Here is a 21,116-nt window from a genome sequence, read left to right as displayed (position 1 = left end):
TATAAATAATATAAGGGTACAGTTTCGCAGCATATCTTCCGGTTATTGAAAAAAAGAATTTCACTGAGCACGAATATAATATGATCACTGAGAGCGTAAAATATATCGCGTTGGGAAACAAAGCAATTCTTTTTTCAAGGGTACTACAAAGATTTCGCGCTACGGATGTACTACGAGACCGAGTTGAGCATTCAGAATTCATAGGAACCGTCACCCGTAGGTGCGCTCATTTTGCTTACAGAATATTTCGCTTGATTTATTCGTTTAACACGGTGTTTTGGAAACAAACGATGGTCGTTTACCGACTTTTAGCTTTGTAGTCTTGTCCAGATACATGGACATGATGATGGCGCTTTAGGGCAACTACTCCTAGCGTAGCATGGACACCATGAGGGGCCGCGGGATCTGTGAGAACCTTGGTTGCTACCACTTCCGCCGCATCGTGATGACCATCGCTACCCACCGCACCTACAAGCGTAGGGTGACTGCCCACCACAACAGGGCTGTCATTGTTAAGCAGTGCCCTCGGTGGGCCGTGGAGATGAGTGGCGATGGGGTGCGGGGCAAGGGGCGTTGGGTGTCCGCCCTTCGATCCATCCTGGAAAGAAACTGCTGGGACAACTACAGCAGGATGGGGCTTCACCGGGCTCACAATGAACTCCTTTCCTGCATTTAACCTTGCGTCATGGGGCAGTAGCAAGCCGCCTCGTTGAGATTTGATTACCGTTGCCCTGATAGTAACCGGCTTGGAGTCGTACACTGCGCCAGCCGGTGCGGAGGAGGCCGTGCCAGGCTCGTTGGTCCGAATGTGAGCACGGAAGCCATTTGCGTCCGCCACGTAGTCCACCCGGCGATAGATGCCGTTGGCGTCGGTGTAGCCGTAAGAACCGCGCTTGTTATTGTGCGCGTCGCTGGTCTCGTGTCGATACTGTGTGTTGCCGAACTCGTCCACACTGTCATAGCCAAACTCGTACGGGTGTGGGGGCTGCAAATGCACAAACAATTTGCTATAAAAACAAAACAAAACACATCATCTCCCCCTACGGGCAATCATGGTGGGATGCGGAAGCATCGCGGGGGGTGCGTTTCCGTTTCTCTTATGTAACTTATGAGACGGTGGTTGTCGAGGCGTTTGAATTACCGCTTCCCGAACCTGACGTTTGCGTTCGGCTTCCCAAGCCTTCCTCTGCTCCGCGACGGTGGCGCTGCCGCTGCAACTAGCGCCGACGTCGACGTTGTTCATGGCGTTTCGCACACCGTTGCACATAGAGAGAATGACGGAAGCACAGCGAACGTGCGCTTTCGCAGCCTCGCAGCTTCGATATTCGCTTCTCAGCGTTGCCGTTTACGTTCAGCTTCGCGAGCGTCCATAGCGCCGTTGCGAAGGAGAGTGAAACGGGAGCGAGCGCGCGCCGAATTATAAACGAGCGCACAGCTGTGGCGGAGAGAGAGAAATGGGAGAAGAGAAACATAGCGGAGGCAGCTCTCACACCACCTCCTCCACCCTACCTTCTCCCACCTCCTCGCGCTCACGCGAGGAGAGTAGAACGCTTCAAGAGAAGAACGCGATAGCTCGAACTCTTCGCATCGCATTCTCAATCGATAACCTCGCTTCGCTTCTCGGTAGACACCTCAACCACGCCTCAAGGAAAGAAACGTCTGAGCCAGTAACATTGGCCGTTTAAAACTATCCTAAAATGTCAACTAGAAGTACAGTTGCGAAGTGCCCACTGCGTCATATTTCTTGATTATGCGAATCAGCGAAGTACCCACTACGCGTCCGTAAGGCAAGACGCGAACCTACTCCGCTGTTCAGTTGTTGATACTTCTGCTGATGATGGTGATTAAATGTGTGTGACTACTTTGCAAAGGGCGGGCCTTTAAACCACTCACTCGTTGTGCAATTCACTTGTTTTGACGCCTGGCGCGATTCTACGCTTCTGCTACGCTATATTACATGCGTAAGGAGACTCCTCCTACTACAAGATACTCATATAGTGTTTTTTTCGAAGCTGTTTCAAGCAATGGCATCGCTCTGTGGTAGAGCATCTGCTTGCCACGCAGAAGGCCTGGGTTTGATTCTAACCCGAGCCATAGATTTTTATTATTTATTTCATTAACACGAAAGTGTTTTATGCCGGAGTCCACCAAGACTTTCATGACGTATTTTCGTCACAGAAATACGTCAGCGAAATCATGCCGCCACTTCACTAATCCAAAACTTTTGCTTCGGCGGTCATTGAGTGTCTGGGGTTTGCACTCCGGTTTCTCAACTCCTGATTTCCTAACCATAAACAATATATATAGCATATGCACGCACTCCCCCTCCCCCCCCCCCCCACACACACACACTCTTTAATGTACACTTCACATGGTTGCGGATATGAAATGTGCATCAAAGTGGCATCGCACATAATAAAAGCCAATAGCGCCACTAGCTTGGTGTCTACCAGCGCCTTATAATAGACATCAGAATTTTCTTTTACTTACTTGTAATGCAAGTCTTGTAATTCAATCTATGAGAACTGTGAGTCTCATGTCATTCTCTTTTAAATGCGAATTCATTTCTTAGTCGGGGCATGTCAGGCTCCTGTCGGTGTCCGCGTGTCGGCAGGTGTTATCTCTCCGCCCTCACTCCCTCTCCCATAGCAACAGCTGCGGGCGCGCGCGCTTATCCTCGCCCCTAGCAACTGGACCAGGTGGTACGGGCGGAGTAGCGGAGAGTGAGTGGATAGGAGGAGCGCGCTATGGCGTGAAGGCGCTCGCATCGCGGGAGCTCGGCGGAGCTCCCGCGTACGTGTATGGGAACCTCACATCACATGCCGTTGCCACCTCGCCCGTGCAAGACACGTCTCCGTACAAAGACTTGTACACCCTTGCCTACATCGGAGACGGAGTCCTTGTGGTGATCGTGTACCTGGCGCCCAACCTCGCTCGTGACGCCGTTGCCACGCAACTGGACGCGGCTATGGAAAGTGTGTGTGTGTGCGCTCCAAAGTATCTGACCCCGTCGTCTTGGTTGGTGACTTTAACATGGACGTGAGAAAGAAGAGCGGCGAGTGGTTGGTGGAGTACATGCGGAGAAAGTACTCTATGCAGTGTGCCTCCGCCGAGTCCGACAAGTGTCCGACTACCATTCACGGAAGTTGCATTGATCTCGCCTTTACCCGAAACTGTGACGTGCACATGCTGCTCAAAGAGCCTTTGACTGTACACTTTAGCGACCACAAGGCTGAGATTATGGCCGTCAGGTACAATGACAACACAAACAGGTGCTGCTGAATGTGTAAATAAATGGTTACGGTACGAATCCTCGTCTCGTCATTAATTTACGCCATTAAAATTACTGCGCCGTGTACTCTCGGCACAAGAAATGCATTCGCATTTCCTCACGATTCCCTTCGGGAAGGTGGGGGCATTTTTTCCTTAAACGCAGATTGTAGCGCACACGTAGACAGAGTTGCTGGTAACGACGACAGAGATGCGGGTAACGAGGATGTGACATGCGGTTACCGGCCTAATATTTTCTGTTTTGTATAACTATACAAGGATAGACACTTTTGAAGCTCATGCAAGCAAGCACGCACACGAAAATTTTCGTCTTAAACCTTACTCACGTAGAGAGGCTCTGGAAATGAACCTGGCACCACAACTGGTGTTAGAACCTTGGTAACGGCAGGAATCCGTGGTGTGAAAGTGCGCACAGCTGGCCTTCCTCCCACTATGGCACCACCAACGGTAGGGGACGATGGACCTTGCTTTACGAGGACAGTTGGGGGCGGAACAAATGCACTGTGCGCTGGGACTGCTGGGACTGAAGGTACCCGGACCACCGACGGGCGCGTTAAATGAACCGAGGGTGTTCCGTCGACGTGCGTTTTCGTGAGTGGAGGACCCAACGGGTAGGATGGAAGTGGGTACCTCTCGAGCACCGGTGGAATTCCGTGGAAAGTGCCGGCTGCCAAATTCGGTGGAGGTAACGTGTCGGCCCTTGTCGGCCCTCTTGGCAGGCCTATGGGCCTGCCCGGAAATATTCGTGGCGCGATGGTTCCATGTACCCGGGGAAGCAGGAGGCCCGAATGACCCTGGTAGCCGGCCTGTACTGTTGTGGTCCCGCAAATACTCAGCAGAATCTGCGAATAAAAATGACGAGATTTTGGGTATATCGCTACCTTCAAGTTTATGCACGTAATTACAGAACTGACAGCCATATTAACAGTTGTATTGCGCGGTCTGTCAGAGAAAGGCCACCGATACACACTTATGTGACGAAGAAGTTGTTGCCACTCACCAAAGCTAGCATGACCTGCTTCCTGAAACCCATCCGGTGTCGCGCATTTGTCGAGTGGCCATGTTGGGGCCTGCGCACTGTGCGTTTATATAACGACAGCGTTCTCCCTCGTTCCGGGGTGGCCACGAAGACGTCGAGATTGAGGACAATGGCACTGGGACTACCCGCTGTTTTTCAACTCCGCATAGTCGCGGAGAAGACTCGCTTCCTTCTTGCCCCTAACCGAGCAGCCGAAGGCGACCGAAGCCTCGAAGAGCTGGGACCGCCTGATCCACTTCAGCTGCCACGCCCGGTAGGGAACATCAGCGTTTTCGAGCGGATCGACCACGCCACTCTGTGCAAACGAACCCCGCTGTTTCACTTTCACCTCGCCGGTTGCCTTGTCTTCTTCCGCTCGCTGTGTGGCGGGGCGGGTGGTCGAAGGGTGCCCTGTGACCTAGAAGCGTTCGTAGTCCGTTAGCGGACACTGCGCATCAACGCACGGTTGCAGACGAGCAGGGGGGCGCGGTTGACCTCGACGTAATAACCTGCTGTTTGGTGCTTATGCGTTGGGCCGTTAGACGCCGGTAGCACAATTTATTGTCCAGTTGTATTGCTAGATTCTGCTTATGTTCCAATCATGTAAGACGCTTTGTTAGCGTCTGAGTAGCTGTGCAAGATAAAATATTGCTGAACATTATGGACACAAACGCGCAGTTAACAAACTCAGAATAAAGAAGCAGGGATAACATAAATTGCCGTAGAAATGTTAGCAAGCCTTTTGAATTTTTCAAAGGAACATCGACTTTGTATTTCTATTTATTATCGACGCAAGGTTCAGTACATGGTGCTGAATCTTCATGAAAAATTGAATATCGGAACGTCTTTCAGCCTTAGCAGGTTCATATATGCCCGCACTTTAGTTATTTGACCGTCTACAAGCAACTTGCCGATATAGACAAACGAGGGAATTCTAAATATTGCATTTCAATGTGCAAAGTTTAATATCGCGTAGCATTTGCGTGATGCAGGTAAAGTGATTTTGGGGTAGAGATTTGTTGAGATTGAGCAAAAAAAAATTTGTCAGATTTTGCTAATCGAAATGCACTTAACATGACAGCAAGGTATCGCATTCCACTGTAGACTTCTGTGAATGCTCATGTGATGAGGAATGTAGCAGTAATGTTGCAGGTGTCGCATATTAAAGATAGCAAAGTAAGGCATTCAGCTAGTTGTTATTGCATAATTGTTGAACTGCGTAAAGTTATAGGGAACACATAGCTAGGGAGGACACAAGGTGCAAAGACACGACAAGCGCTTGTCTGTAGAGAAAATATGGTTCGATTAATCACGCGGCGTCCTGTTTCGGTGATTTCCGTAGAAACGTTACTGATACAATTTAACGCTTATTCACACACAAGTATTCATTGTAGTCAATGGGCCGTGTACGACCACTATATGGCTCGAGTTACACCTAACACGACCTAGAAGTTCTCTCTGATTTGCCTTCACAACCCGCACAATGAGTAGACTGTTGCATTACATTTGTGCAGGTTACTCGATGGCGAGTCCTTGTTCACGGGACAGACTTCTGGTAGGCTTCTGAATTATGTAAAGTTGTCAAAACACCGTAGCCACAGTTCCGCATACACGTATGATTGACGCTCGGCTCTAGTGAAATCCGCGACCGGGCCTTCTCGGGAAAGAAGATTAGAATTTCAAATCACTCTGTGCTCTCGGCCCTTTGTACATCGGCGTGAGTCATCGCATACTCAGCTCAGTCTTCCACAGGGTCTCGCGGGTGTATTACGTGGTGGGCTTGCACTGATGCCTGGGTGTGCGCTTTAGATTTTGACTTCCCTGACCACCCTCACTCACTACGTTGGTTGTCCGGGTCACGACCTCTTCTACTTTGAAGTCTTTCTCTCAAATTCATAAAAACGTCATTGTTCGGCCCTACTGCCACCAAGTATGTCGCAAAAACCATAACGGAATTATTCAGTCGACACTGCGAACACAGGCTGTTCTATGAATGTATGGCGTTAAGTCTACCATTATTTATTTATTTATTTATTTATTTATTTATTTATTTATTTATTTATTTATTTATTTATTTATTTATTTATTTCGCAATACTGCTAACTCCTATGGGAGTCATTGCAGAGTGGGAATACAGGGATGAATAACACGTAGAACTTTTTTAAGGAAAACAGTAGCGTAAAATGAAGAAAATGTAAACGAAAGAACAACTGGCTAAGAAATACACTAGCACAAAGTGCACTGTTTTTCGACACTTTCTTTTTTTTTTCGTGGAAATGAGATCTAGATCAAGTCTCGTTTTTTGATATTACAAATTTCTCATATTATGTAAGGAGACCAAAGCAGCAATGCGCAGCTACGGGAAAAATTTACGGGATACAACTTACTGTGGGAATTGATTTCATGCGAAGCAGTCGGCGAGTAGCAACCTATGCCGGATTTTTCGCTTTAAGTGAAGCGTTACGATGTGGATCGGCATCTTTGTAAATATAGTAGTTGTGCGCATAAGGATGGCTTGCCAGGCATCGACTACACCCGCGTGTAAATGGTAGACCATAGTCCGACGTAACATTGGCGCTCATGTTGAAGCGATGGCAGTTTTATCGCGCTATCGTGCGATGATGTTCGTGAAGTTCGCGCTATCGTGCGATGATGTGCATATGATAAGTAGCAGTCGGTGTTTTTTATTCCTCGGATCCATTGGGATTCTTCGCTCATCGACAACGCCGTCGATGCTAGCGCCGCTTTTTTTTGCAACACGGGCTCTGTGACCCTATCGCTTTAAAGCTTCCGAAGTGTATTCCCGCTGTTCCTGGTTTGATACTGTGAACCACCCGTGGCGCATACCCGCATACCATGGGCCGCCGTATGCGGGCACGTGCCACCCGTGATTGGTGGAAAAGATTGCATGACGTACGCGACAGGGAAGTCACGTTATTCATGTCATGAGCTGGGAAATCGTGTTCGCCATACACTCATGCCCTTATATGCTAATTTACATACTTACCAAGTTCAGGAGACGGCCACGAAGGCGCCAAGACATAGGCGGCTAGATACATGGATAGAAACCGTCAAAGTGCCTTTGGTTCGCTAAAAAATGCTTCGCATTTAAAAACACAGCGACCCTTTTAATTATCGTTTTATTCGAGTGTTTTTGTGTTGTGTGCGCGCACTAACATAAATGTCCAAACATTTTGGACGTCCTTATTTTGCTTCACTTACAGCCAGCTGAGATCACGCCCGTGCAAAAGCACAAAGGACCAAAATGCAGTTTCTTCATAACAGAAGTGCGCTAGCAAGCTTATAGGTATACTGCTTTGTCGGTGACCAGCAATTGCAAAGCCGTTTTACAGCGGAGAGGTGGCCGTTAGTCCGTGAGCTGCAAACAGAGTAGAGTAGTAGTGTAGACTCTACTCTACTCTGTTCACAGAAATTATCATCATGGACCGGCACGCGCTCTATTCGTCCTCTTCTTCGTCCTCCTCTTCATCTTCTGCTTCACCCCCAAAACACGTGCGCCGATTTCTCCGGCGCAGGATACAATAATTTGATGGGTGGAACAACGAGCACAGAAAGAGAGAAGGAAAAATACAGAGAAAGAAAGAGAGCGAAATAAATAAAAATAAAAATAGATAAAGACAGAAATTCTGGGGAAAAAAATCTTCGCCAGGCAAGATTCGAATCAGCGTACCGAAGATCCGAAGGCAAGCGTTTGAACCACTCGGCTATCCAGACACGCTTGCATAGCCTTGTATAGTGTAGTATAACAAGAGGGTGGAACAGGGAAGTGACGGTGAGAAGGACAGATGTGAGGGTGAGGAGAGGGCGAGGGGGAGGGGAGAGGGTATACCACAGCATAGAAAGAAAGAGGAAGAGAGAAATAGAGAGAACGAACGGCAGAAAGAGAGAGAATGAGAGAAAGAGAGATAATCAAAGAAAGAGAGAGAAAGAAAGAGAGAAGGAGAGAAAGAGATAGAAAGAAAGTGGAAGCGAGAAATACAGAGAGAGAGAAAGAAACAGAAGAAATTGAAACATAGAAAGGCTGAGGAAGCAAAAGAAATGGAGAGACATGAGGAGAGAGAAATACAAATAAACTGAGACAAAAAAACATATACAAAAACCAAACACAAGACAGGAAAAGAAAGAAATATAAGAAGAAAGAAAGAGAATGTTTGTAAAACTTAGAAACTTAGCAAAACAGCAATAGCCAGGACTACCTAGGTGCCCATAAGCTCCGGTGTCTCTTTAGAATTACACCTCTAGTGAAAGTTACGCTAATTGTTGTTCTTGTCATTATCTTTCGTGCCTATTTTTGCGCACCATTTTCCTTGCCCAACGAAGCATTGTATGTCAGAGCCTGTCTGGACCATTATTCGTACATGTTATTACAGCTGGTGCAAGATATTAACTAAATAAATAGAACTACAAGCCAAACTGAGCCGCAAGAAGCAGTCTATATTTCTGGTAAAAATCACGTGCATAATGAAACATTTATTAGCAATTTGACGACGGAAAATCATGCTACATGATAACGAGAGCTGTGAAAGAAGTTCAACATTCAAGAGTATATTTTCCGCGCTCTAGCATATTCTTTCGCCGTGTTTTTTGTCATATAACTGCATTACAAAAGGTAAAATGTATCGACATCCAAGGAACACAGCTCAGAATCTCAGTCAATCACCTACATGCTGTTTTTATCCAGGAGTGTGTATTGAATACAACTAACACCGATGTGTACTATTGTTTGTACTTATATATTACGCAGCTGGGGACCTAGTTCAACATTTATGTCAAATTTAACAGGTGCATCTGTGGCTGAGTAGCGATAGCGCAAGAAAGAAAGAGCGAGAGAGGGAGAGAGAAAGATTAGTTGAGGAAGCGATTAGGTACCCGATTGCTTTTGCTGATAAATACAGCGAGAACAACTTTGAGCAGTGATACGAGGAAATTATCAGCGCGAATTTCTTTCAACCTTTAGCTATCTTTCTGCGTTTCTTTTCTGCTATTAGTCCTATATTTCGGTTAATGCCGCGGATTATAGGTATTACGCTTGCTTTGATTCATTGTCTTTTGGATACATACGTACTGCTGCAAACATTCCTTAACAAACGATCGTTATGTAGTTGCCATCCTTTATTATTACTCTACTGAAAGACATCAAGGCCGCTTTTTGTGGGTAACTAAAAGAAAGATAGCAAGTTGAATGCTATGAACGAGGCTCACGAGTATCGTTGGCGTTAAAGCAACGCGTCAGCAATGTAGACTGGTTTGCGCGAAATAGGTGAAAGCATGAGCGATATAAAGAGCAGCATAGTTGAAGCATCTTCAAGGAATAAATCTCGGCTAGCATAAGAAATCCTTCTTTGCATTTCACTTTGGTCATGCGGCCAATTTCTTCCTTTAAACTACTCACACCATTTTCCTGCATGGCACGATCGAGTAACAGCATTAGGGCAGTTATTTTTACATAGATGATTTGGCACTAGGTGAAGGTAGAATAAATCTGTTTCCTGCTTTATTGGTCTTAACAGAACGCTAATCTATCTTAACTCAAGGACTCGAAAAACTTGTTCAGTCATATTAAGCGCCGTGCTCTGCAGTCGTTCTATAAACTTGACCCGGGCTGTGCACCGTTAAACTTTTATTCAAGGTTTCCTCATTATCCCACCTCCACTGAAATGGCAGTATAAGCGCCTGCAGTTCGTAGTGTTAGAATGCCAGATGTCCAGGAAATGCATGCAGCTGCCCTATACTGCATCCTTACGCCAGTATCTGCTATAGGCGTTTTGCCAGTTTTCACGTGATTAATGGCATTTTATTCTGTTATAACATTGGCAACAATTTTATCATAATAATGAACATGACCGGTGCGGTCATTAAACGCAAGTTATCACAGCTTCTTCCGTTCATATGAAACTCATTCTGCTGCACAGGTGAATACATTGCATCGTGAAGTGTGGCAGAGTACCTATTAAAATGAATTTTACAAAAGTGTAGCACGCCATTCATTCTAAATTTGAAAATTATTCTAAGAATGTGCACCCGTTAGGCGTTTAATACAAGATAAAATACCTTTGTTATGCTTACTGCATATACCGAAATAATAAAATTCTTCTTTTCTGTAGGTGCATCTACCGTAGAGTAACAAGTTTGATGTACTCGTAAAATGCGTTCAAACACCAGTGTGAGTCCATACCTGCTTTCTGGACGTTGGCATATGAAAGCCACAAGTCAGAACTGCTATCAGGGCACCTGGGACCTTTTATCTGTTTACCATGTCACAGTGTTGTGAAACTACATATTTCAAAACTTGAATTTACATTATAAATTTGTTTTCGTTCAAAATGAAGCGGTCATAATGAAGTTCACATTTTTACTCGCCATAACATCAACGTGATTGCGCTAAAAAGCACATTTTTTATAAAGACATTCATGTTTCATATAAACACATAACAGTCATGCATCTCTGAAATGGGCAGCACAAAAACAAGGATGCGAGAAAAAGTACAACACACCACACAGCGCCTTCTCACAACTAACTTTATTAGAAAGAACACTTACTATTTAAACCTTGCCCATGTACCACTTGCTCACGTCATCGATAGCCAGTAAAAGAAGGAAAACCTTGTGCTCCTGGAAAGATTCGAAACGTTTACAAAAACGATGATCACAGGCATGCCCTAATAGCCCTGCATGACGATGAAATTTCTTTCCTCAATCGTTCCATCACATAACAAAAAAGGGTAGATGTGATAATCTTTTTTGTAGCCGTTTCTAATCTTGACAGGAGCACATGGTTTTCCTCCTCTTTTAGGCTGCTAATGATATAAGAACACGTGGCACTTGGTCAAAGTTTAAATAGTCAGTGTTCTTTCTAATAAACGTAGTTGTGAGAAGGCGCTGTGTGGTGTGTTGTACTTTTTCTCGTGTCCTTGTTTTTGCGCTGCCGATTTCAAAGATGCATAATCAATTCCACCTTGCCCAAATGTCAATTCTTCTGCAGCACATAACAGTCGTATGGGAAAAAGCTGAATGCTTACCATCAGCTGACAGTTCTAAATAGAGATTATGAATGTCGAAGCTATCCTAATTGGCGAGAACATAAAATGCTTTTTAAACAACAATGTTACCCGCTCTTATTTTGTTTGGCTAATAGGATAATATACCTACAAAAAATAAATTTTACACTTGTATGCGTCACAATACGTAGTCTGCGAGTAAATAATAACATCTGCACAAATATTATACAACGCATCTGGAGAAGTTAAAATAAACATGGTACCTCAAGAAGAACCAGGCAGTGTCTACTTGTCCATGTCTAGAAGCTTACGGTGAGCGCAGGAATATACATTGCGCAAACAAGAGAGGGGAAGAGCTGCCTTACGCGGTTATAACATCCTGATGGACACCACTGCGCCTTGATAGCTTTGTCGACTTTCTAAGGTTTCACTTGAAAGCAAGCTGACGTCAGTACCTGCCACATAATCATTCACGGAAAAGTCGCAAGGCGTTGCAAACGCTGGTTCAGCTACCCACAAGCGCTGCTATTCGGAATTTCAATTTCCTAAGCTGCGGTAACGATCATGGCGTCTCGGACGGAACTAAATCCGGAGGACTGCGTCCCGCTGTGAGACCTGTCAGCAGCTGTCCTCCACGTCGGCTTTCATTAATAACTGGCTGCTGGGCTTGTTGACCCACCAGTGGCTGCCTGCCAGAGAAGAAGAATGAACCTGTTTCTTTCAACCTACCTGCCGCTTCCACCTTTATTTTTTTCCTCTTTTATTTGATCCACAGTGCAGATATCTTGATGCTCATTCATCGAACAACAGAAATGAGATACAAGGAAGATGCCACTACTTTCTGATTAGGGCATTTCACAAAGTGTAAGCAGACAAATGTATAGAATGTGCGAAGTTCTCATGCATAAATAAATGGTTATATGCCAGAGAAATTCGGTAAATCTCATTGGTTATATACCACAGAAATTCGGTAAACCTCATTGCTCACCACTGGTCCACTAAAAAAAGAAAAGAAGGCAACAGTCAGCCCAACAATGGCTGCGAAGGGATGGCAGTGAGCCGAAGAGCCCGAGTACGTACAATGAAAGAATACTAGGAAAGGGGAAAGGCAACGGCTGCGAGAAGACCCCGAAGTGATGGAAGATCTACGCCAACGACTACGTGCCCGTAGATTTATGAGAGGTGCGAACGCATGGTTTCCTCACGAGTTTATCTCTCGAGTTTGGACAACCGTGCCGAGTCTGTGGCTGTCTTTGGTTTAAGTCGAACCGCTCTGCTCTGAGAATCAACGTAGAAACAACCTAGCATCACCTAGCTGAATCCTAGCTAGGGGAAGCAACCTAGAAACAACCCTCATCACCTAGCTAAGACCTAGAAGCAACATAGAAGCAACCAAATTAGTCTTCCGAATCGTACAGTTTCGCTGTTTCGAGCCCTGCGTGGCTTAGTGCAACCTTCGCGAAATTTTATTTCGATCATTGTGCGGATGCTTTTTAATGCCAATATCTAACATAATTGTGGCCTACGTGGCGCCTTTTGATCTTGCACTTTCAAATACGTGTTATCAGTGGTTGCAATACAATAAGGACATGTTTATGAAAGACGTGACTCACACGAGATATCTTTATCCTGAAGTTGTAGTGACGGCGTCTGAGTTGGGTGGTCAAGTATCCCCCCTCCCCCCCGCCACCTTAACTCTCGCCTCTGATAAAAAAATATTGAGGTGGCGTATGAACGCTAGTGAGTTGTGAGTTGAAATATGTCTCAGAAGACGTGATTATAAACGTGAGCCGATATCTGGCTGATAGTAATGCTGAGGTTAAATAGATAGGAGTGGGTATCACTGGACCAGGGACCTGAAAAAAATCAGAACTGCCATGTCGTTGGCAGTTCAGATTTGCCCCTTTAAGCAACGTATACAGTGAACGTAGATAAATAGTTAGACAACATGCTGATGGTCGTACTGCCTGAGAAGTTGGTTCCAGGCGAAAAGCTACCACACATTTTGATGTACTACATAGTTTATATTTGCTGCAATTACGAGCCATATTATGACAAATGTGCAGCCGAAATATTTGAACTGTGAAGCTTAATGACGTATTTCGCGCAATATAACGTACGCGAACATTCCAAGCATGTCGTCATGAGTGTTTTTTGCAGACCCCATAGAAGATTGGCTTGCCATCCTGACTGAAAGAGAATGTTCATAATATAGTTTAAAGTGGATTAGAAGATTGTATTTGATGTTATCTGTTATTTGTGTGGAAGTAGTCAAACGAGTGTTAGTTAACTTCACCGTTTTCTAAAGAAGTAGTTAAGAAGATATTAAACCCTTTCCCCCTGGCAAAGACAAGGAAGAAAAGGTTGCTGGTCTCTAAATGGATGACATTGGCGCTCGTTGTTTTATTTGTTCGTATGGGTCATTATCTCAATGCAATTGGTCATAACAGAAGACAGATTTAAGCAATACTTCTGCAAGCCTTGTTCAGCTTTGCGAAGTGACTGCAGGTGACGTCGAAATGTGTAGGCCAAATAAGCTGCTGCACCATCTGTCCCAACAGCCACATTTTCGATGTTCGTCAACATTTTTACGATAAACTGAAGAAAAAATTTTGCCACATTAACCCGCTTCACCGCTTTGAACCTACATTTGCAGGCATGACTTGTATATTCTCAAGAAGCATCATCAGTTCCCTCAATCGATGCCTATGCTTGTGCAAAACCGGATTCCTGAGCTGACCTCAGAATGCTGCCTTAAATAGCAAAGCGGTTTAATCATGTCACATAGGACGTTTGTTCCTGGCTCATCGTCCTTTGTATTATTAAGTACCTTATCTGATTCCTAAAGAGAGTCGGTGAGAAAGTTATTTATCTGCGGCTTCACCATAAACTTTCTGAACGCGAAAACCTGGCCCAAGTTCAAAATTTTTGTCCGGCACGGCGTGTGCCAACTGTGAGCGCGTTGCTTCTAAGATATACGCCCTGTATGAGAGTATCATGAATGTGCGCTAGCAAGCACATGCGCGTTTGCTAATGCGCATACACCTACAAAGCAGTATACACATTAACGGTGTAAGCCCTACAACCGCGTGTTTGTTTAATCAGTGCCAAATGGAAGCGCATGTCGCTGTGCAAACAGCTGGGTGTTTGGCGTAGAAGCACAGCTGCGCTTGGAAAAACCGAAGTCCGTTTCTGCCCGCAGAGTGCTGTGCCAGAGAAGGTTCATGAGAGCTTGGACACAGTAACACAGTTCGTGACCACTGCGGTCTCATGCGGGCATTAGTGCAGCAAAAGATTGCTGCATTCTTCACAAGATTATCCGTAAGCATACATTCACATGTAAACAAGCATCACTGAATGGGTTGAAATTTTACTTCAACACCTGATAACTTTCCTGTATATATATATATATATATATATATATATATATATATATATATATATATATATATATATATATATATATATATCGTCATCGTCGTTTATGTACGACGTAACGACGAAACTGTGACCGCAGACCTTTCCGTTCTCGTGGACGGACAACAAGTGACCGCCTTAGTTGACACCGGTGCCGACTTTTCTATTATAAGTGAAGACCTCGCCGTACGCCTCAAGAAAGTAAAGACGCCGTGGACGGGACCTCACCTAAGGACCGCAGGAGGCCAGTTACTGATGCCTATCGGAAGGTGTACAGCGAGAATCAACATCGGTGGTTCTTCTTTCGTGGCGGCGTTCGTTGTTCTCGCCTCATGTTGCAAAGACCTAATTATTGGGATGGATTTCTTGAGAGAATATGGCGCCGTCATCAACATCCCGGACAGTTTAATAACGTTTCGCAACAGCCCTGGTTTAGTCGATTGTTCAGGGGCGACGCATGAACCTCTGCGTCTAACTGATGATGATGTGGTCATCCCGCCACGGTCATGCACTCTTGTTTCGGTGGCAGGGGACGCACCGTTCGACGGCGAAGGCATTGCAGACCAAATTAGCTCGCTGCTCTTTAGCCATGGCATTTCAGTTGCTCGAAGTATTGTCATTGTCACTGCTGGACGCACGAACTTGCTCCTCGCCAACTTTAGTGCTGAGCGCCGGCACCTTCCTAAGGGCACAGCCGTCGCTTATTTTGACAATATTGTAGAAGTCCAAGGCTGTTTATCGATACTGGACGAAGCGCCTAAACAAGAATCGGCACCCGTTCTTGACGTTGGTACTACCTTGCCAAAGGACGAACGAAAGAGACTTCTTGAGCTGCTAGCCGAATTCCAGGACTGCTTTTCATCGACATCACGAGTTGGCCGTACGCCGCTAACGATGCATCGAATAATTGCCGAAGACACGGCGAGACCTATTCACCAGAATCCCTATCGTGTGGCTCTCAAGGAACGCGAAGTGATACAGCAACAAGTAGCGAAAATGCTTGAAGATGACGTGATTCAGCCATCACAGAGCCCCTGGGCATCACCTGTAGTCCTAGTCAAGAAAAAGGACGGCACCCTGCGTTTTTGCGTGGACTACAGGAAGCTGAATCAAGTGACCAAGAAAGATGTGTACCCGCTTCCACGTATCGATGACTCGCTTGACAGACTTCGACACGCTCGCTACTTTTCTTCAATGGACTTGAGGAGCGGATATTGGCAAATCGAGGTAGATCCAAGAGACCGGGAGAAAACCGCTTTTGTGACACCAGATGGTTTATACGAATTTAAAGTCTTGCCCTTCGGTTTGTGTTCAGCGCCCGCTACCTTTCAAAGGCTCATGGACACCGTCCTTTCGGGGTTGAAGTGGAAAACCTGCTTGGTTTATCTTGACGACGTCATTGTCTTTTCCGCAACTTTTGACGAGCACCTCAAGAGACTGGAAGTTGTTTTACGAGCCATAAGGTCCGCGGGCCTGACGTTAAAGCCAGAGAAATGTCACTTCTGTTTTGAAGAGCTACAATTTCTTGGTCATGTCGTCAGCCACGCAGGCGTTCGGCCCGATCCTGAAAAAAATTGCCGCCGTTGCACAGTTCCCGGTACCGTCCGATAAGAAGGCTGTCGGCGCTTTCTGGGCCTTTGTGCCTATTATCGGCGGTTTATCGCAGACTTCGCACGCATTGCGTCACCTTTAACTCGGCTCACGAGGGACGACGTCGCCTTTCAGTGGAATGACGAACAGGAAGCTGCGTTTAATGATCTGCGCCAACGTCTTCAAACACCCCCCGTGCTTGCCCACTTCGACGAGGAAGCCCCCACGATGCTTCACACAGACGCTAGCAATGTGGGTCTGGGAGCTGTGCTAGTGCAGCGGCAAGAGGACACGGAAAGAGTCATCGCCTACGCAAGCAGAACACTAACACGCGCAGAGGCTAATTATTCAACAACAGAGAAAGAATGCCTCGCCGTGGTATGGGCAGTTATGAAATTTCGCCCGTATTTGTATGGCCGCCCCTTCAAAGTTATTAGCGACCATCATTCACTCTGTTGGTTGACTAATCTTAAAGATCCCACCGGTCGATTAGCGCGTTGGAGTCTGAGGCTGCAAGAATTTGATATGACAGTCGTACACAAGTCGGGGAAGCGACATATGGACGCCGACTGCCTGTCCCGATCACCAATACAGTCGGCTTCTCTACCCGATGAGGATGAAACTGCATTCCTTGGTGTCCTCGACACGTCCACGATCGCCCAACAACAACGTGACGACCCTGAGTTGCTTGGTTTAATTAATTACTTAGACGGACAATCTCAGAATGCACCCAGAGTTTTTGCACGAGTATTGCCGTCGTTTTGTTTACGGAACAGCGTCCTTTACAAAAGAAACTTCTCGTCGATTGGACCTCCCTATTTGCTCGTCATTCCTGCAAACCTTCGTACTGAAGTGCTTCAAGCATGTCACAACGAGGTGACTTCTGGTCACTTAGGCTACACACGCACATTGGCAAGAGTTCGGCAAGGATACTACTGGCCAAGGCTCGCCACAGCCTTGAAGCACCACATTCGTACTTGCCTCGAATGCCAGCGACGCAAGTCGCCTCCGACGAAACCGGCCGGCCTGCTGCAACCTGTTCAAGTCCCACAAACACCATTTGCCCAGATCGGAATGGATATTTTGGGTCCACTGCCTACTTCTACTGCAGGGAACCGCTGGGTTATCGTCGCAACGGATTATCTGACCCGGTACGCCGAAACAAAGGCAATCCAAAGAAGTACAGCGGCGGAAGTTGCGAGATTTTTCATAGAGAATGTTGTACTGCGACATGGTGCCCCAGCCGTCGTGATTACAGACCGCGGAACCGCATTTATGGCAGCTCTTTTAGACCATGTCTTGATGTTAAGTGGCACGACTCATCGTAAGACAACTGCCTACCACCCGCAAACGAACGGATTAACAGAGCGCTTAAACAAGACTATTGAGGACATGCTTTCGATGTACGTGGATGTCCAACATAAAAATTGGGACGAAATCTTGCCCTATATCACGTTCGCATACAATACAGCTAAACAAGAAACGACTCGCATGACTCCATTCAGCCTCGTTCACGGACGGGAGGTACGGACGATGTTGGATGCGATGTTACTACACGAATGGGACGACGTCGACACGGACGCCGACGTGTTTACTCAACGCGCGGAAGAAGCTAGGCAGCTCGCACGCTTGCGAATCCGCCAGCAACAAGACTACGATGCAGGCCGCTATAATGCCCACCGCAGAATAGTAACCTACGCAACCGGCGACCGAGTGTGGGTTTGGACGCCCATACGAAAACGTGGACTGTCCGAGAAACTGTTAAGGCGTTACTTCGGGCCATATCGTGTATCGCGACAGCTGAGTGACGTAGCCTACGAGGTCGTCCCCGACAGTCCCTATTGCACAAGGCGTCGCCAGCACCGGCCAGAACTCGTGCATGTGGTACGCATGAAGCCCTATGTCACCGACTGACTGTGCGCCTCCGTAAAACGGTGGTTCTGGTTTAGCATCGGGCCGATGCTCTGTTAAGGAGAGGCAAGTGACACGTGTTTAAACATAAACGACGATGACGATGGTGAGGTTTCACAGACTCCGGCTAGTGGGACAGTAGCTTTCAGTGTAAAAGACGAGGAAGACGTTTTTCTGTTCAGCTGATTTCAACACGCTGCTTCTCTGTCGCAAGTTGTCCTTGTTTGTTCGCGTTGCACCGCGACAATATATATATATATATATATATATATATATATATATATATATATATATATATATATATATATATATATATATATATATATATATATAAGCAAGGAGTATGGAGTATATGAAAATACAAACTGGCAATTTAAAATGCATGACAACCGTTCTAACCCTATAAAGTTCATTATTGGGAAATGGATATTCTACACAGAAAAATATTTGACAAACGAAAAGGAAACGGTACTTTTGCCGTGAATGTTGACCCCGTTATGCAGCACCGCTTCGAATCACATGCTGGAAAAATAATTCCCGGTTGTTTCTGCCGGAACCTCCGATATTGCTTTCTAACCCTTAAAATCACACCTAATAGATACCGACTCCTTGGGGAGAAGCCTGGCTTGACACCACTCCAGAGATGATCTCCTAATGAACTTAAATGGCCGCTCATTACACTGTGCGAGAAGATACATATTGGATTGAAGCGTGCTAGAGGCGAACGTATTTAATTACGCGCACGTGCACGGATAAGCCATAGCCTTGACGAAAGTTTCCGCGCTGTTATCGCTCCATTTGCAAAGCACGGGGACGAGTGGTCCGCGGAGCCCGTCTCTACCGCAGCCGTTAATAAAACGACGCTTACGGACTCGAAACCTATCACTGAAGTGCGGTCTTCGGAAGATGCCTCCCCGTACAACGACCTTCCCAGCCCTCGTGGCTTCAAGGTGAAGGAAGAGATTTCCTATTCAAGTGCAGCTCGTATATCGTTCGCGATACTTCGCTGGCGAAACCAGTCGTCGCGTGAGCGGGCGACATCCTGTAGCCTTGGCCTGAATGTGATTTAATGAATTACCTGGCGCTCTATAGCTTTGAACTACGTCCTTTGGGGACGATGCGACTTCGCGCTATGTCAGCTATCCCCGTCACATAGCGTCTCCGCACATTCTGTTGGCGCGATTTTTTCCTTCCTTTACCCACATCGGTTTTTCGTCCTCACTTTTTTCTTGATGAGTGAGACACGGTAACCAGCGGCATGGGAATTCTATACCGGGAGTTAGTTACGTTTGGGAGATTCTCGCTTTAGCTCCGGCTTGTATCTTGCTTGTATCTTGCCAGTATATTAGCGTGGACCAAAGGGGCACGAATTAGACGCGCGTTAGGTTCCGTGAAGGAGGAGGAGGAGAATGAAAGGAATGAAAGGCCAACCAGACGCGCATCTGGTTTGCTACCCTGCACTGGGGGAAGGGCTGAAGGGATTAAATGAAAGAAAGAAGAGGGAACAAAGCACGCACTGTAAAAGAGTAGTTGCTGTAATACATAATTTAGCGCATGGTGAAGTTTGATGCACGTTCTTCTAGTAACAATTTCTCAGCAATATGTCACGTGCGAAAAGCCTCTTTTTTCTGTTCCTCCGTGCTCTGCATGTGAAGATTCGATCCTGTCTCCAGGCTTTTTCATCACATAATTTCCATTGTTCTACGTGCCAACATTACCTTTTGATTTTAAGGCACGCTGCAGCATGATCTCGGGACCAAATGAACCACATGGGAGCCTTTAATGTGCACTCAAACTAATGTTCCTTTTTTTTTATTCCGCCTCCATCTAAACGCGGCTGCCATGGCAAGGATTGAACCCGCGCCCTCGTGCTTAGGCGCTTAGCAGAAAAGCCGCTTTTACTCTTTGTGTTTTTTTACTCTTTTCGGTGCTGTCTTATACGGTGAACCTGTTGGATAGGACCTAAGGCCACTTGCAACGATTCCGCATGGAGAAGGCGCTGACATCGAGGCTATGTTATCGACAGTGGTCGTTAATACATCTGTAGAGGCGCTGCGAGCTCCGTTCTGTTTGTCTCGGTGTTCAAAGCGTTTTCCTGAAGACTTGCTTGAGCTGTTGGTTCGTATATATGACTGTGGGCTGCCTGCCGTAACACTCCTCCGCCAGGGGATGCTAAAAATCTGTCAGTGACTGACGTCATCCTATGGTCATGCAGATTGAAGGGCTTGTTTTTGTAAGGCCAATTTCTGTTTTCTGAATACCTGTGGTTATGTTGTTTTGTATGAGCCATATAATGCATAGGCGGCTGCAACTAGTTCTCCAACGTTGTAGTCAGAGACGGCCTTCCTTGGGCTATTAATAATGCACTCATTACAAACAGCATTTTACCGTGACAGAGAGAGAAGCAATACAAGAAAGGCAATGAGGTAAGTAGACTACGTCCAGTTTCCTGTCTTACACATGGGGAGGGGAATAAGGGAGTGAAAGAGAGAGAGACAGACGACCGCACTTCCGAACACGCACACAGTGCAGCTTACCACAGGCGGTCACTCTATTCTGTTATCTTCAGTACTGCAGGAGGTCTCGGGTGGCTTTCTGAGCAGATGAGCTGTGAAGCCAGGCTCCCAAGACCTTTCCTGCAGTAAAAGGCTGATCATCGAACATCCTAAGGGCACAAGGAAGAGTCCGGTGATGTTGTTCAAGTTCGGGACAGCGGCACATAGGTGATCAATAGTCTCTACGCATTGTAGTTACGCGCCATAAATGAGTTCGCCAGACCTGTGCGATAGCTGAATGGGTTGGTGAACGCTACATCGACACACGGCCGACACAGCATTGTAGCGTCACGTCGAGAAGTCTTTATTTGCAGG

The 21,116-nt window shown here is 46.3% G+C and overlaps 1 protein-coding gene across 1 annotated transcript in view; it reads right to left on the bottom strand.

The window, feature by feature from the left end:
• Positions 1 to 256: 256 nt before the first annotated feature.
• The window catches only part of LOC119386035 (uncharacterized), a 46,312-nt gene continuing 25,452 nt past the window's right edge, over positions 257 to 21,116 (bottom strand). The window contains exons 2-3 of the mRNA XM_049414203.1: positions 4,515 to 4,688; positions 257 to 985 (exon numbers count right to left, since the gene is read on the bottom strand). Coding sequence (XP_049270160.1) covers positions 299 to 985; positions 4,515 to 4,688 — 861 coding nt within the window. The 3' untranslated portion in view covers positions 257 to 298. The remainder of the gene's footprint in view (positions 986 to 4,514; positions 4,689 to 21,116) is intronic.

Source organism: Rhipicephalus sanguineus, chromosome 3 (genome assembly GCF_013339695.2).
Source record: "Rhipicephalus sanguineus isolate Rsan-2018 chromosome 3, BIME_Rsan_1.4, whole genome shotgun sequence".
Taxonomy (NCBI): domain Eukaryota; kingdom Metazoa; phylum Arthropoda; class Arachnida; order Ixodida; family Ixodidae; genus Rhipicephalus; species Rhipicephalus sanguineus.
Note: the sequence above shows the minus strand (reverse complement) of the source record. Positions and strands in the feature narration are given on the sequence as shown.